At 34.9% G+C, this 19,394-nt stretch overlaps 1 protein-coding gene across 1 annotated transcript in view; it reads left to right on the top strand.

Annotated features, from left to right (window-relative positions):
• Nucleotides 1-1,060: 1,060 nt before the first annotated feature.
• Nucleotides 1,061-19,394, top strand: part of PAN3 (Poly(A) specific ribonuclease subunit PAN3) — a 339,191-nt gene continuing 320,857 nt past the window's right edge. Inside the window, exons 1-2 of the mRNA XM_090403152.1 lie at nucleotides 1,061-1,545; nucleotides 13,548-13,639. Of these exons, the coding sequence (XP_090259278.1) occupies nucleotides 1,359-1,545; nucleotides 13,548-13,639 (279 nt within the window). The 5' untranslated portion in view covers nucleotides 1,061-1,358. The remainder of the gene's footprint in view (nucleotides 1,546-13,547; nucleotides 13,640-19,394) is intronic.

The raw sequence follows: 19,394 nt of genomic DNA, 5'->3' as shown, positions 1-19,394 counted from the left end.
GGACACGCTACTGTACAACTCTCTGTCTCCACCATTTAATCCATCAACTACACAGAACCACTATTTCTGTCATCATCTACACACAATTCCATCTATTGTCACCATCACTAGTATGTTTTGTCTGTGCCAATTTGCCTGTACGTGGGATAAAAAAACCCGAGTTCCCGGGATTAAAAAATCCTGTTACCGCCATATGAGATCTGCTTACCTTCATTTGAAGGGAGAAAAAAAAAGGAAATATAAAGTTTCCGCTCGTCACGACGGGAATCAAACTTAGGCCTTTTCCACATAAATTATAAAACTCCACAGACTTATGAGAAATCTCTCCTTCCTGTATCATATCTATCGAACTGAAGCTTAAACTCATTCACCACATACTTAGGCCATGCATTCCACTCACCTACTGCTCTCCACTTAAAAAATAAAAACAAAAAATACTTCTCACCCTCTTATTCACCACTTCATTGCGCAATTTCAAAGGATGATCCTTAGTATTATTTACCAATACATATTATTGGTAAATAATATTTTATCTTTTATAACTGTTTTTTGATCTGATATGATCTCGACCTTTAAATGCAATGACGTTTGTTTTCTTATGCGAAATTTTTAAATTGTATTGTTGCTGATTTTGTTTAATTTATAAACTGATTTTGAAGGTCATCACCAAAAACTACTAGTGGAATATATGAAACCCAGATTTTAGTCTCACCATTAAAAGTTATAAAGTGACTCAAATCATCATTTTTTGTTATAACCTGAATATGTGTGTATATATATATATATATATATATATATATATATATATATATATATATATATATATATATATATATATATATATATATAATTGTTATTATCATATGATATAATAATGATAATAATAACGATAACATAATGTGTCAAATCTTCTCTAGAGGGTTTGTATTTATGTCTGCCGTGCATGCATCATCAGGTACTAATATAATCATTTGCAAAATTCTCCTCGTTTGTAATGAATCGCACGAAAACGGCAGGCTTAGTGTTTAATAATTTCCAGGTATATTATAGAAGTTATCGGGCTATATATTTAGGAAGAGTATCGCATCGCTTTCAGTACGTCATATTGCTAACAGAACTACAGTTACATAATATTTATTCAAGTACTTGATCACATTTAGCGAAATGTGTGATTCTGATCTGTGTTTGAGGATAGTTCTGCTCTTGTTTTTGGGTGCGCGCGCATCTACATTTGTTACCAACTGCTATCGTTCTAAATGCATTTTAACATTTTAATTCGAGTGAATGAAGACGCGTGACAAATTTTTCATTATACTTGCCCCTAGAGGCTATAGAATCAGTTAGCAGTCAGTACTTTTATGTTACGGAACATGAATGGTTCCTCAGGTGGGCAGAAAAAGGGTGCAATTTGTAGATATTTTGCAAGCAGCGGAACATGTTTTTATGGGAACGAATGTCAGTTTCTTCACACTAATCCATCCTCTAGTAGCACAACCAGTGAACTTAACCTACGTGATGCTCAAACCCCTGCTAAATCCGCAGAAGGTAAGTTTTGCACGCCAGTTATGATGATGATGATAACAGTTTTCACGTGTGAAGTTGCTTTTGTCCCGTTCGTTCGGATACAACGCGATCACTCGTTAAAGCAAGATTGTTTACTTCCGAAACATATGCTGTTTTATGTAACGCTGAATAACAATTTAACAATAGCGTGTTGCGCTTTTGCCTCGACTTGGCGTTATTTATCAGATTAAATCAGTTGCTGACATGTCTAATAGTGGGTGTTTTACTTTCATTGTACATAATAAAATATTGACGAGTTATATATATTTCCTGTGTTTTCATCAATTTGATCATTAATTGAACGGAACGGAGTGAAATCTGTGACTGCATTTTATTTACAGCTGTGTTGTTGTGCAAGACATCTGTTGCAGCTTGGAACAGAAGAAAATATAGTATTGTATAATAACAATGTCACTGACAGTTGGAAAATAAAATGCAGATGAACATAATAAGTAATATTAATTATAGTGATGTACTTATTATCCATCCAATAAGTAATCGTTTTCAGTGCAGACAATGCATATACAACATGGAATTTTAGTAGGAAGTGCTATCACATGTATGAATATTAAAATCAGTATTATTTCTAGACATAGCATAAATATGCTTATATGCCTATCCCTACTGTTTTCCTCAATATTGGAGAATGATATTGCCACCTCTAAGTTTTTTTGAAGATAGGGTTATATGTCATGTTCATAGAATAGACAGAATTTAATTATATAATACACATGAGATTTGCTAAGCTGGTAAATTATCAGACTTTGACTTTCTATTTTCACTATTCCATTTAAATTCATTTAAAATATTTATATGATTAACTGTAAAGCATATTTCATTGACGTGATATCATCTGCCATATACATAAAAATATTGAGGATTGATATATAATTCCTGTGTGTTCATCAGTTATATCATTAAGGGAACAGATTGAATGACAGTTGTGTTGTCTTGCACCACAATATATGGTATAATAAATGCTTGGAAATGCATTTAATTTAATATATTACTTTTTTATGTATGTATGTATGTATGTATGTATGCAACATTAATGTTACATCAAACGGATTTCAGCAATTATATACATTCAAATAATTTTATAATGTCATGTGTATTTTTAGAATGTTATTCATATATTCAGTCAATTTAAAGGTAACCAGTAGTGATATGTGATTGTATTCAGAATTGCATCAGTGGAGTGCTGATCACCAGAGCTGTATATTTGCATAAACTATAACTTAGGGTTTCATGTGATAATGGGCCTTTCCCTCAGTATACATAACCCAAAATTTATAACTTAGGGACTGCAACAATCATAAATCCAGCTGAGCACATAGATATTTAGTCATTTGGGCATAATTGGAAGCATTTGATTTGCATTCATCTGTAGCCACCGGTAAATTATCTCATATAACAGTCCCCTTAGCTATTTTTACTGAATGTCAGAAAGATATTCAGTAAAAGGAGGACATTGAAGATAAAAAAGAAAAAAAAACATGAGAGAACACAATTCAAAACTATGGCATTATATAATGAATTATAGCATGTTAATGTTTACAAACTTATCTTAACAACTTACCCTTTTTTAATAATACCTGCATAAAATAAATTGTTAGCTTAGTTGGCTGAATCGTACTGGATCTTCATCCAACAAGTTGTGGTTTCAGATGCACCCATTACTAGTTCAGAGGTTTGTGAATTCTGTAGATGGTAAATGTCATCACCCACAATTACTTTTTTATGTATGTATGTATGTATGCAACATTAATGTTACATCAAACGGATGTTACAGCAAATTATCCCTTCTCTTTCCTTGGTAACAAATGTATGATAGACTTGCAACTTTTTTTTTTAGGTGGAATTCACATAAAAAAAAAACAGTTCATCTTCTAAATAATATCATACTTATACTACAAATCGGTTGGTTTTGCTGCTGGTCATTTGATATAACAGTTGCTAACTCATCACTGATTGACCATTTGGAAAGATGAATAGTTTATAGTACATACCTGACATTCAATGGCAGCTTGATGGTCAGATATCCTATCAGCTATTGCAGTTGTACAACATCAATTATATTTTAAATCCCACTAAAGAGAGGATGATGAGGAATATGTCTTCTTTGTCTGGATACCCAATAATTTTTTCATAAAGTATACATAACATAAAAATTATTATTATTGCATGGACAACTCCATGGAGTCTGTAGCCTCATGATGGGAGGCCCTAAATATTATGAGCACTAATCAATATTTGCACAAATCTGTCATACTTTGCTTTGAACTCATCCACTGACACACCACTCACAACAGACTCTGGCAACCCATTCTACCTATTCACTATTCAAAGCAAAAAAAATCTAGTCCTCACATCTGCTCACTTTCCAGGAATGGCTTCTAGTCCTCCCCTCATCAGACCTGTACTGAAAAAATTTCCTCTATATCAGATAGAGGAAATAAAATATAAAAATAAAATATAAAATTTTATTTTTTATATTTATTTTATATTATATTATATTTTATTATATAAAAATCTTTAAGTAATTTGTCTCTATCATGTAGCCTCTTTTCCACCTATCAACCAATTTTTGTAACTCACAAATCTTCAACCTATCCTCATAAGGAGCATTTCATAGACCTGCCACCATCTTGGTTGCTCACTTCAGAATCCTGTCACCTCATCCCAAAAAACCCAGGTTGTCAGATCTGTGCTGCACAGTAGTTCCATGCTGGGTTGTATCAAGATCTTATAAAAGAGGTATAATTACAGAGACCAGAAATTAACTTGACTAAGGTGATATCTGGTCAGAGACTGGTGGATAAAGAGAAGGGGATATAATTAAGACATATAAGTTACTAAGGAGTTATTACTGAATTAATATAGATGAGGTTTCACACAGAATGGGGGAAACAGATGGAGGGAAACAGGAGGTCATTCCTGGAAGCTGTATTAGGAAGATGTGAGCTAGGAGCAAGTTTTTTGCATGGAGAGTGGGTGATTGAATGTATTGCCTGAGAGTGTGGTCAGTACAGAGACAGTGAATATATTTAAGGTATGGGATGATGAATTGTGTGTGCAAGACAGTGAGACCTACTGCAATGAGTCCTTTGACTCCATGGAGGTCTAATGATAATACTGCAAAAGTAACTAAAACAGCTCATAGGATTACCTAGTTATTTAAGAACACTAACATTACAGATATCAGAAACCACCTTAGTCAATCGTCTGTCACATGAGAAGAGGATTTACAAGTTCTGTCGAGGCTCGGTAGAACTGATAATGAGATTCATCAGACCACATGACTCTGGTCCACTCTGTATAATTACAGAGACCAGAAATTACTCTGGTCCACTCTGTAGAGGATCAGTTTTGATTATCCTGACACCAGGCAAGGTGCAGTGCCTGATCGCAAGCTGTCAACAGTAGTACACAATTAGGGCATCAGCTCCAGTGGCTCATGGAATGCAGGATCAGGATTCGCTATACCATTCACTCACTGACACTGCTTGGACTTCCGACATTAAAACTGGATGCGATTTGTGCTGCCATTGCCCTGCATTTGGTCTGTATGAGCCTGGACAGTCTGTCAACCTCAGTCATCAATTGCATGTGGTCAGCCACCACTTGCTCACTGGGCACTGGTACATCCATTGATGATATACTCAGTAGATCCATGATATAGTTGGGCAATAAAATGATCCATCTATCTTGTGTCGATAATATGTCTACAATCAGTCACTAAGATTGCCACATTTACCCATGTTTTTCGATTCCAATACACTATTGCGAAGCCCTGATGTCTGCTATTTACTATCTGCATTCGGTTTGGATATGTTTCAATCTGCATGGGGGGGGGGAATCCCAGTGTCAACTTCCCATCACCCCTGCTTCTAATGTTTTGTTCATAGTGTGTTTGAAGCTGAATTGCATATAGAATATAGATGTTGACCAGTAGTTAGTTACTCATGTTTTTACAGTCTTAAAGGAAAGTATAGTGATGGTAGTCTGTTCAACAGAACAGCATCTGTGAAAATACTTATAAAAAAAAGGCAGAAACAGCATGTCTGTGACAGTTTGTGATTAAAAGTCATCTGTTAACTGGTTTTTCCTCTTCTGGATAGCCTCGTGCATTTTTGAAAAAGAAAGTTTGTCTACAGTGATAGTACAAATGATTTTTTTATTTATTTATTACTAGCTGAGCCTTCCTGCTTTGCTGAGGTGAACTTATACTGCAGCTGTTCACCTCAGGGTATTTACTCAAGTATTTCGTGCTGGGGCTTTCGTTCATGGTGTAGAATTGTGAGCATTATAACATTTCTTTGTAAATAAACAACATTAGAAGTTTTCATCATCCTTGACAAAAATAATTAGATTCTCAAGACTGCTAACTCGAACATGCTATATATAACTACCCGTGTCAGAAACATTCACCTCTTAAATCTAAGCCTGCATATCTAAGGGTCTATCCTTGGGCTTTATGAATCATCACTGCAAAGCAAACTCTTATTGGAAATTGTAACCATTTGAATGCAAATGGATAGTCAGGAATAAGGGGTATTCAAGGAATGAAGACAATTTCTCTGATACCAGGACCTGTAAATATCACAACTTCTATCATATTTAGTTTCAATGATCTTACTTGAAGCCTAGTTCCATTGCAAACATTTGGAGGATGCAGATTTCGGACCAACATAACAGATCCATTATTCCTATTAAGAACCAACTCGTTCATTATTGACATGGCATCATTTCTAGTTGTGAGGATAGCTCTCTGAACCAAGAAAGTGACTTTTCTGTTATGTTCTCAATAGATGGATAGACACTGTACAGCAGTTCAGACAGTGTTCCCAATATTTAGATGTGTTAATATATATTTTTTTCATTTCTTTTCTGTGCTTCACCATTGCCAATTTTTAACAGTTTTGAGGAGAAGAAATGTGCATTAGTCTCCATGTAAGTGAACACGCTTATTGATTTTGAGAGAAAACTGCTCTATATCATGCCGTAGTGATGATTTCTTAAGGCAGGCATTCACTTCCTGGTTCTGTGGGATATGACAGGCAGTGTTTATCAAAAATTATCAGCAAAAAAAACAGTTATTACACCCATTCTTTGATTGTCTGATCTGATATCCATCAGTGTTCTGTCAACTGCTTCAACAAATGTTTTATGGGACATTGTACATTTATTCCAAACAATCAAAGAAACCTTTTGTAATAATTTTAACAGATTACTTTGTTTTGATATATTGCACATAGGTGTATCATTAATCACATTTGTAAGTGGTACTTTGAAAGTAGAATGAGCAGTTTGACCACCTTGCAATAGAGTAGTGGCTATACCTGAGGATGCCACAGCCAGAGTAATTTTACCTTGGCTTCTCAACTTAGCTAATAACAAATTTAGTAAAAATGTTTTCCCAGTACCACCTAGAGCATCCAAGAAAAACATTTTCACAGCTTGTTAAAAACATTGTGAAAAACTTCAGCTTGATCTGAAGTTAGTGATTGTTCATGCTGACTTAATAAATCCCGAAGTTCACTGAAATTGTATGAGGTTTCCCGGATTAGATCTGTATCATCAGTATTGGAAGACCAAAATCTTCACTTGAATCAATTGTTATATCAATAAGTGACAAGTCTCAGTAATCCCTCATATGTTGTTTCATTAAACTGAGCTTGAGAATGAGTTGAATGTTCTTGGTGTAAGATATCTTCCAAAAAGTGATTTTTGTAAGTTGACCATAGCGATAGAGAGTCAGTCATGTTGCAGTGAACCAACATTACAGCGAATAAAAGGTGCAAAGATGACAGAATTTGAAATTATTGAATCGCCGAGACAATCAGACCAGTGAGAATCATCTTCTCTCAAATTCAAAGCCTTACATGCATCCCAGTATGTCGGATGTACTACACCATTTACTGTTCTTAGGCCACTGAATGATTTTGGTCCTTTCACATGCATCAAGAGCATTTATAAATAAAAGCATTCAGCATTATTGGGATATACACTATAAACATGACCTAGAGCATTCACTCTTTTTCACACCAGGATAACTGTCCATATTGGCACCCTGTCTTCTTTGTTGAAATTTGTTTTAATGCCAGGTGCAGCATATAGGTACTTTGTTATAGGTCATTGTTTGAGCAAAATTATCTTTGATACTTTGCTTAAAAAAGACTTAATGTTGTGTCCCTTGGTGATTCCTATAAGCTGAGTGCATTACTTTCTGTGAAAGTAACACACTTAAGTTTTTGAAAGTTTTTCAGTTGGTTACAAATTAAATTGAAACCTGTGAAGGAATTATAATCTTGTTTAATCCTTTATCTAGTATAAGCAAACAAAGTTTGCACACGAAGTATCTTCACAACTAGGCTACTTGTATATAGAGACTGATGACTTCACATCATTTGCCTTAGTATTCCATAATGCAAAGCACACTTCTTTTTGAATGCATAATTGCTATTCATTATGGGAGGATCGCTTTCCATATAGTTTTGATCTTTATTGAGGTATCATCAGTGGAAGCTAGTAAAGTTGTTATATTTCTTAGTAAAGTTGTTATGTGCCTGTGAAGTCTACATGACTTCAAGTAGACTACAGCCACCCTCTCTCTTTTCTTCCTAGAAACTCCGGATCTCTTCTTCAAGCCAGCATACTGGTTGGAAAACACTTTCAGTTGACAGGCATCATATCTAGTCACTAGGAAAGTTATGAATTCTTAGGTCCATAAATATCTAAGCATTCATAACTGTCCTAATTTGGAACTATGAAAAGAAGAAAAATGTCAATGTCACATCACAGAAGTATGTCACATCACTGGCTACAGTAGTGTGGCCAGTGTGTGACATACCTGACTCTGTGCAACTGGCATGCTCATATCATTTTATGAGCGGCTACCAACAAGTTGTCATCATAGCAAAACTAATTCTGGTCTCTAATGTTTTTCATTATTGTTTTCCTTGAAATCATTGACTCTTTTTATATGGGAAAGGTCTTTATTATTATTACCAAGTGTGAGAGTTTGATAAGAATTTTCTCATAAATATGAATTTGTTTAGACAAAAATGAAGCAGTTCAGGTAGGTAAAGATTTTTAATGTCCTATCTATGAAAAAGTTGTAAACCTATAGTATATTAGTACCATGGGTGGCAGTAGGCTAAGAATATTTTTTCTGTTTTATTCATTTTTTATACTTTTTGTACTTTTTTTATTCATTTTTTACTTGGTCTTGGAAACACTGCTCTATAGACCAAATATGGAACTTTTTTCAAGTCACTTCAGCCTTTCCATAAGCAGAATGATGGTAGATGAATTTCATCATTCAGCTAAAGACTATCATAAATGTCCATGTACACAATGGGATTCAAACCTGTAGCCTGTTGGTCAGAGCAAAGTATACTGCACATTCCAGCTATTTAAAGGAATACAAAACTAAGCTGCAAAGAAATATAATTGCTTTTTGTATGAACTGAATTTTTAATACAAAAAATGCAACTATTTGATGTATAAATTGTAAATCGGGTTTGAGATTCATTTGCATTCATTTGAAACTACTCTTGGTAAGAAGGTAGAAGTTACTTTTTTTTATTATTTGTTTATTATTTGAAAAGACAACTATTTTGCTTATAATATTTTATAAGAATAAGTTTTTTTATATTTTTTAAATTCAAGTCCAGCAAAGTATTGTCCAAAGTGGGTACATAATTTGAAAAATGAAAGAGTTTGAGAACAGGAATCAAACCTTGGAGATTCAGTGGCAAACTCTGAAGAAAACATTAATTGATTCTGCCAGAGAGGCATGTGGTGAGGTTGTTTGTAAGGATAAAAAAATCAGAACTCCCTGGTGGACACAGGAGGTTAAAGAGGCAGTGAAGGAAAAGAAGAAAGAACACCAAAAGTTCCTGTCAAATAAGTAAGCTTGTGCTCTTAGAGAATATAGAGACAAATGCAAGAATGCTAAACACTGTGTAAAACTAGCTAAACAAAAGTCATGGGAGGACTTTGGCAAGAATATAGAAAATAAATATCAAGAAGGTGGCAAAATATTCTGGAGGTTGTTGAAGAAGCTTAAGAATGGAGGAAAGAGTGCTATAAAAGGAATTAGAGATGATAAAGGTGACATGAAAACGGGAGAAAAAGATATCCTTGAAGTATGGAGTAATTACTTTGAAAAACTGCTAAATGAAACAAGGGTGCTTAAGGGTCAAAGCTGTATAACTGAGAGGAGACCTTCACATAGCCTTAAAGGAATGCGGAGAACCGACCAGGGCTTCTGACCTAATGTCCAATCCTCACCTTCTCGTGGTGCACCCTGTTGGGTATCTACTTAGATACTGAATGGACGAGGATGGGCTGGCAATTTGGGATTTAGCCGACCAAATTGTATTCTTATTGGTTAAACCAAAATATAGAATGATGGTACAACATGACAAAATTTCATGCTGGCTGGGGCGTCGCCCGGTTAAACAAGGCCCCCATTGTTTTCTTCAGGGAACCAGGACAAACAGCGAAAAGTCAGCTACTGGAACAAATCTGAAAGCACACTCCAACTCAACATCACCTGAGTTAAAGATCAATACTATCAACATAAGAAGCCCGAATGGCAAAGAAATTGAGCTAGCTGAAGACTTAGATAAGTACCAGATCGACATAATAGGGGTGACTGAAATAAAAAAGACCAAAACTGGTGAGATCTTGCTGAGCAATAAATACAAAATGTTATATTCAGGCAATGACAATCAAGGAAAAGAAGGAGTAGCCATAGTATTCAACACAAAATACGAGGCTAATCTTCTTGAATGGCAGTCAGTCTCAAGTAGAGTAATGTGGGCAAATATGAGAATGGGGAACTGGACAATGAAACTTATTTGTGCCTATGGTCCCACAGAAGGTTCTACTAAGGTAGAAGTGGAGGAATTTTTTGAGGCTTTAGAAAAAGCAACTTACACAATGAAAAATGAAAAGTTGGTCCTTGTTGGGGATCTAAATAGCAGAGTAGGAAATGATTGTGAGACATACAAAAATATTTTGGGAAAATTTGGAGAAAAGAGCAAAGCTAATAATAATGGCAAATATCTGTTGGATTTCTGCTCAGGACATGGACTGGTTATTGCTAACACCATGTTCCAACATAAAAATGTGCACAAATTCACATGGAGAGCAGAGGCTAGGAATAAGAAAAGTCTCATTGACTATGTTATTGTTGATAGTGATGTTTTCTCCCTGGTGCAGGACGCCAGAGTGTACAGAGGATTTGATATTGGAAGTGATCACTATTTAGTCTTGAGCAGGATAAAATTGAATTTCATATTGAAAAGAATAACATGTAAGAAAGTTTTAAAGCGAATAAAAGTTGAGCAGCTCTCAGATGGGAGCTGTAGACTAAAATACACAAAGATTATTGAAGGAAAAATGAAAGAGTTTGAGAACAGGAATCAAACCTTGGAGATTCAGTAGCAAGCCTTGAAGAAAGCCCTGATTGATTCAGCTAGAGAGGCATGTGATGAAGTTGTCTGCAAGGATAGAAAAATTAGAACTCCATGGTGGACACAGGAAGTTACAGAGGCAGTGAAGGAAAAGAAGAATGCATATCAAAAGTTCCTAGCAAATAAGTCAGCTTGTGCTCTTAGAGAATACAGAGACAAATGGAAGAAAGCTAAACACTGTGTAAAACTAGCTAAACAAAAGTCATGGGAGGACTTTGGCAAGAATATAGAAAATAAATATCAATATAGAAAATAGAAAAAAGAATATAGAAAAGAAGCTTAAGAATGGAGGAAAGAGTGCTATAAAGGGAATTAGAGATGATAAAGGTGACATGAAAACGGGAGAAAAAGATATCCTTGAAGTATGGAGTAATTACTTTGAAAAACTGCTAAATGAAACAAGCAGTGATGACAGCACAGTGGTAAAAAACACTGACCAGGCATGCAGTCAGGAATACATATCCATACTTGAAGTAGAAAAAGCTATCAAAGGCTTGAAATGTGGAAAGGCAGCAGGAGTAGATGATATTCGACCAGAAATGCTGAAGTATGGTGGTATAAGAGTCTTACAGTGGCTGCACTGCATAGTTCAGAAAGCCTGGGCAGAGGGACGAATTCCCGATGATTGGAGTAGAGCTCTCATAGTACCCATATATAAAAAGGGAAATAAAACTACATGTGAGAATTACAGAGGTATTTCCCTACTGAGTGTTCCTGGCAAGATCTATGCAAGTATACTTGAGAAACGGTTGAGAAAAAATGTGGAAGAAAAGCTTGGTGAAGAACAAGCTGGATTCAGGCCAAATAGAGGCTGTCAGGATTAGATCTTCACTTTACGACAAATAGTCGAGAAAGCATGGGAATATAACAAAGATCTGTATTTAAGTTTTGTCGATCTGGAAAAGGCATATGACAAGGTCCCAAGAGAGAAGCTATTCAATACGCTGCAGTTATATGGTGTCAATGGGACATTATATCAAGCAATACTTAGTCTTTATTTGAGTTGTAAGTCAGCAGTTAGAATTGAAGGAAGTACAGGAAGATGGCTTAATGTTAAATCTGGTGTGAGACAAGGATGTATATTATCCCCTCTGTTATTCATTATCTATATGGATCACATTATGAAGGAAAGTGGTATTAAACATGATATCAAAATTGGAGATGTTAATGTCAGCTCTTTGCTTTATGCAGACGATGTTATACTTCTAAATAAATCCGTCTGCAAGATTCTCTGACTAAATTGAATAGCTCTTGTAATAGATATGGTATGAAGGTCAGCAATAAAAAGACAAAGACAATGAAAATAGGCAGAATCATTGAAAATGTGAACTGTGGTGTGAATGGAGAACCTGTGGAACAAGTAAAACATTTCAGCTATTTAGGCACGATTTTTACTGAAGATGGTAAATTAAATATAGAAATAGACAACAGAATCAGCAAAGCTGGTATGGTGGGAAGTCAATTGAATAAATTCATATGGAATAAGAGAGAAATTAGTCAGAACACTAAATTAGCTGTATACAAGACAGTGTTCAAACCAGTTTTAACTTATGGATCTGAGAGCTGGGTCAGAAGTGAAACACTTGACCAAAGACTAAAGACTTCAGATATGAGAGTCCTGAGAAAGATTATAGGCGTGAACAGATGGCATCAATGGCAATATCATATTAAAAACGAGGATAATAGGAAAGAACTTGACATTGTCAGCATCCAGGAATGCATTAGCAGAGCTAATCTCAGGTGGTATGGTCACTTAAACAGAAATGGGCGAGGAAAGATTAGCAAAACAAGTGTTCTCTTCCAGGTTGGCAGGAAAACGACCCAGAGGAAGACCAAGATATAGGTGGATTGATACGGTACAAAGTGCTTTAGACGATAGAAATATAAGATCTGATAATATTGGAGTGTTGACAAGTAACAGACTGATTTGGAGGAAAATTGTAGATAGGAAATTAATAATGATGTAATTTTTTTCATGTAGTACTATCATATCCTGTGCACCCCTTGAGGGTACATGCAGGAATTTGATGATGATGATGAAGTCCAGCAAAGTATTGTCCAAAGTGGGTAATAATTTGGAGTCATTGAAACAACATTAGTTCATATATGTTAGATTCTGTGGCAATATACTTTTTATCATGGTATCAGACTGTCTTAGGGGAAAATTATCATGATGTAATGTAGGAAAGCAATTTCTATGGCACATTATGATTTGTGACTATGTATATTTACCTAGCAAGAATTCACCATTAATAGTATTACATGATTAATCTTGGTAAATGAGTGTTGGTATTCTAAATAGTGTTTAGTGTATAGTTTTAATTCTCATGCTTTTATGTATATGAATTTATGATTTATTATTGTTTATGAAATCTGAATTTTTCTTATTCTTAATTTAAAACTAATTTTTGTATCAAATAATGGATTTTAAAGCACATAAAAACTCTATGGTGTAATTTTGATCTCTTCCTCAGTTTTTATATTTCTTTCTTTCAGAAACCCATAGTCCTGCACTTGATCCACTTTTTCAAGTCTTTGCACCTCCTACAAGTTTGCCACCAGAATCAAAGCTTCAGACATATTTAAGTGTGAGTCATATTCAAGTTATCGTACAATGTGCTTTTGCAGTTTGTGTACTTCTTTAATCATGTATGATGTTATCACAAATTTTCAATTGATTGTCATTATCATGTTTCCTGATATGTACCCTCAAAGAATGTCTGGGATACTAATGACAGTTTTACATTACATGTTTACATTAGTAATAATCTCCTAACAACAATTTTCATCGAAATTAATCTACCACTTGTCAGCACTTCAGTATTGTCAGATCTTATATTTTGGTCTTTTAAGGCTGAAGATCTAGGTGGACTGCATCAATCCACTTAGCTCTAATGTGTGACAGAGCTAAGTGGATTGTGTAAACAGATTAGCTCTGTTTACACATTCTTGAATGCTAATGTTAAGTTCCTTCATAATATCTTCATATGAGTCTGCTATCTGTTCACACTGTTATATCTGTGGTCTCTAATCTTTGATCAACTGTTTTATTTCGAATCCAACTCGCATATCCATAAGTTGAAACTTCTTTGAACAGTGTCTTGCACACTACTAGTTTAGTGTGTTAATTAATTTCTCTGTTATTTCAAGCAAATTTATTCAGTTAACTCTATATCATCCCAGCTTTCACAATTCTATTCTCTATTTCCATATTTAATTTGCTATCACAAAAAAAAATTTCTAAATAGCTGAAATATTTCACTTGTTCCATAGGATTTCCATTGAGAATGCAGTTGAAGTTTTTCATCTTGCCGTCTATTTTCATCCAGTTTGTTACAACAGTTATTCAATTTAAGTTAAAGAATTCTAAAGCCCCCCTCCCCCATTGATATTGTTTAAGAGATAACATGATCTGCATAAAGTAGAGCTAATTTTGGTATCTATTTTGATATCAGCCTAATGCCACTCTACTTCTTGATAATACCTATGGATGACGAATTATAGTGAACAATGTGCACCCTTATGTCACACCTGATTTTATATCAAATCACCTTCCTATATGTCCTTCAATTCTAATTGTTGTTGATGTATAACTTAAATATAGACTATTCACTGTTCTGCATTGTGTTCCATTTATTCCATATAACTAACATACTATGAATCACTTTTCTCTTGGCATTCTGTCATATGCTTTTTCCAGATCTACCAAACTTAAGCAGATCCTGGTTTTATTCTTAGGATTTCTCAATTATTTGTCTTAACCTCTCATGCATGAATTTTTATATTCATTTATAAAAAATTATAATGGCATGATACAGTACCATTTAATCTTTCAGTATTACTATGAATTCATTAATTGCTAAATTTGCATCCTATATATGGTAAAAACAATGTCCTCATCTGAGGACATCATGCACTAATGCCAACAGACTACAGACATATTTCTATGGAAATGACTTAGACTAAGAGGAATTTATTTTCATTGAAAGACATTGCAAGTATGACAAAACAGATTATAAACAATTTATATTTTGCTGAAACACTGTATGAACGATCAAAATTTGGATTACTTAGTACATACAAAAAAGTAGAACAATTAGAATTTGCAGTAGAGCTATGTAAATCAAGAACAGTCTTATTCTCTTTGCCTCATTTTGTATGGAAAGACTGAAAACATTCCGGACAGATTGGAACCTCACATCTACCATAGATGCATCTTGTTTTACTCTTGCAGTGCACATCTCTGCAACGATTGGCATTAGCACCTGTTGTCTTCTTTGGGAAGTGTCCACTGCCATCAAAATGTTTCTCATATTTCACAGAGTGAGTTTTGCATTTCTTTAGTGCTAGTGGTGTCTGACTTGAAGGGCATCCTTGTTTCTTTGTACCTAGTTGAGCTAAACCTTGATATATCTAAGCAGTTGCCACTCTTGATTTGAATTCCAACAAATCCAATTTTTCTTTTTCTTCCCATTTCCAAATGATCCTTGCATTACAAACAAGTACGTTCAACATATGGTAAAAAAAAATTCTCATATACCATCGTTTGTTCCTGGTATTTTCGATACAAAACCACAAGAGAATTCATAAGGTCCACTCCACCCACATGTTTGTTATAAACAGCTATGCTGCGAGGTAGTAGAATTTTCAACATACTTTTTTTCTTTCTGGCTGAACCTCTGACATACATTCACAGGCACCTTTCCTAAGTAGCTAGATACTTCATGTACTATTGAGTTATCAACCCATCTAGTGACAGTAATGCCATCAGAGGATGTGGTAACTGACATATTTCCTCGTCCCATCTTCTGCAAATCCTTTTCATTTTGTTGTCAGCACCTTGAAGTCAATTTCTTCTGCGTGTACCCACATAATAAATATCATCTTCATTTAGTTTCTTAATTAGGGGGATGCTCGTGAAGAAGTTGTGTGCATATACCTTGAAGTTCTTACCAGCAAGATCATGATAAAGCCTAAGTACTGCATTTTCACTTGCACTGAATGAGTCTGAATTTTGTCTTCCAGGATTTGCACCTACACATAAAGATCAAAACAATATACATAGCCTGAAATGCCTGCCCTCACCCACATTTTGAAACCCCATTTTTTTGGTTTCTTAGGTGAGTATTGTTTGAGTTGTGAATGTCCCTTGAATGGAATCATCATCATCATCTCATCTACACTCTGAAATTCTTCTGGGCCGAGAGCAGCATGGAATGTTTCATAAAGCTTTTGCAGCACTGGTTTTATACGTATTGCTTTGTCTTTATTGTTGGTAGTTATCGTGTCTGAATCAACAAAATGCAAATATCTCCTTATGCCCTCCCATCTGTTCACTAACATAGCATCAGTTATGACATCCATGCACAATCCATGTTCAGAAGACCAATACAGCCCTACACGTGGGTATTTTATGTATGTCATGACAAGTACAACTCCAACATGACAAGTACAATTCCAAGGTAAATTTTTAGCTCAGTCACAGTAAGTGCTAAATTATCTTTGCCTTTACGACATGCATATAGATTAGTTTGTTTCACAATTTCATCCATCAATTCATCTGGAAACAGCTGTGAAAAATAATCTACAGGGCTCTCTCCATGAATATTTACTTGGTGTTTTCCTCTAAATTGTGGTTCAGTACCAGCAAAGGGATTATCTTTCTCACTAAACCACACTAGTTGTCTCTACAATGGCATATGACCAGCAACAGCTGTATTTTGCACACTAACTAGACTTTCAACATTGTGAGTCTGACCAACAAGGGAAGGACACTGAACATCACTGTCTTCACTTGAACTGTCACTCTCTATAGGATCATTTTGTGGCTGCTGGTATGTAGGATCATCATCAAAATCACTCAGCTCCAAACCATCTTCAGATTCCTTCAACTTTTTAAATTATCTAACCATTAGCCCATAGATGTACTAAGGAATAGATAATATATAATGGTATATTATAGGCTAACAGCCTCAACCTTTTGTGGATGGGATTCAGATAAACTAGTTTGCCTGAATCCCATCTAACCATTTGTAACTATCTGTAGTTAGAAATTAGAAAATATGAATGGATGTTTTGGGAGTTGCTATTTATTAAAGACTGGTTAAGTACAGGTTGATTATAAAGTCATGCAACTCAGAAATAATACACATTATCTGTAAAATTATAAGAAAAATTATAATTATAAGAATATGAAAAATGAAACAGCTACAAACGCAAGTTATAATCGGACCTTTATAACAAAAGAAGAATAGGAACCTCATTATAACATATGTTGAAAGTGGCCACCTCCTTTGTGAATGCAAACTCGCGTTCTTTTTACCAGGTTTGATGCCACTTTGTGAAGCACCTGCACACTGATGTTTTCGATCACTGTTGAAATATTCGTTTTTAGTTCATCCAGTGCATGAGGATTATTCTGATAAACAACACCTACCCTCAAAGGAAAAAATCTGGTGATCTTAGAGGCCACAATTCTTTTGAGAGGGTCACTGAAAAATTCTTGCAAAAAATGTATGGCACTATTCGGCATGTGGTACGTTGCACTGTCTTGCTAGAGCCAACAGTGGTGTTTGCTGACATCAAGGAATGCCACAAACTGTGTGATTATGTCTTGGTAGATGGAACCATTCACAGTTGTTTCAAAGAAAATGGGTTCCACTATACGATGGCATGATATTGCACACCGAACTCCAATTTTTTGAGAATGCTAAACTTTTTCATGAAAAGCATGTGAATTTTCACCTGACCAAATCCTATTGTTTTGACTATTCACATACCTACTGACGCGAAACCAGGCCTTGTCACTGATGAAAACTGTATCAGGCATCTCTATACTATGTTCTTCGATGAATGAGTATAACCATCTGCAGAAGATTATTCGTTTGTCTTTATCTGGGTTCTTCAGTTCATGGTATACACGATACGCATGAAGGTGTAACGATCTTGCAGCTTTCTGAGCACTATTGTATGACATTGATGACTGCATGACAAGTTTCCTGAGGCTTTTTGTTGGGAACTGCTGCAGTGCTCTCTTTACCTCATCCATTTTATCGTTAGTCAAAATGGAGGGTCTTCCAGAACAGTTCCTATCTGCAACAGATCCAGTTTCCTGAAAATGCTGCATCATTGACTTCTGAGGGACTAGTGTATCTGGATATTTCTCACAAAATTCTTTGGCAACATATGCATAAAAATTATTAGCGAAATAACTTTCCAAAATGAAAATTCGTTGCAGCTTGGAAAAAAGACATTTCACTTCCACAATGAACAAAGCTACACTGAGAACAACCTGTACATGTTATAGTGAACTCAGCACTCTGAGAGTTTGTAATAATATGATGGTGACATCTAGTGGCATAAGGAGTGATTATGACAATTTGTTTCAGTCTCAGTGACTTTACGATCACCCTGTATTTATATAGGGATGTATTACGTTGATATTGATGATGTATTACATAAAAATAGGCAAATGTAATTGTATAAATTACATTACACATTTCATAAAATCTGTATTAAACATCCAACCAACCTTGATGTTTATACATGAGGATTTCTGCTGATGCAAAGTGCCCATTAAAATTATAATATCATTGACATTCCATGTTCCATTGAAATAACATTGAGACGATGTTTATGATGATTGGTATATTTCATCCATATCAATGTTTGTGTTTTCAAGGTTACACAAGTAAAATAAAATTTACACTGCAGCTGCTAAAACTGACTGTAGATTTATTATTATATAGGAACTTCCATGCATTCAGATTTATCATGAGAGGCTCATGTGAACCATTTATTTACATAACAGATTCATATCACTCCTTAAACTCATTCATTGACAAAGCACTTCTGGCAACCCATTTCACTTATTTGTCACTAGCATGCTTGTTAACTCTACTTACAAAATTTCCAGAGATGATTCCTTGTTCTCTCCTGTCCTATCGTGTATTCAAAAATTTTTTCAGTGTCTTCTCTATGACACCCAGTTAGTAACTTAATTGCACATCATAGACCAATCACCATTTTAATAACTAGGTCTAGATCCTCTCCAACATCTTCAAGATGCCAGTAGTATGAGAAATTACAACATAAACTCAGAAATTCAGAACAGAGTGTTTGTGATACTGCATTGCATGATTCTGAACTATTGAGTTATAATTCATCATACCAAGTTTAAGCAGTTCTATCAGCTTGCAGTGCAGATTATTTATTATTGTACTCATAAACACTTTGATTTGTGGTGCTACAAGATACAAGAGTGTTGATTAATCTTAATACCAGACTTACTTAAAACTACTTAAGTCAGGACTAGAATCCCTACTTAAAATTATTTATAGTTTT

The sequence above is a fragment of the Typopeltis vanoorti genome, chromosome 13, assembly GCF_054136105.1.
Source record: "Typopeltis vanoorti isolate ZY-2024b chromosome 13, IOZ_Tvanoo_1.0, whole genome shotgun sequence".
In the NCBI taxonomy this organism is placed as follows: Eukaryota; Metazoa; Arthropoda; class Arachnida; order Uropygi; family Thelyphonidae; genus Typopeltis; species Typopeltis vanoorti.
This window is presented reverse-complemented; position numbering and strand designations above follow the sequence as displayed.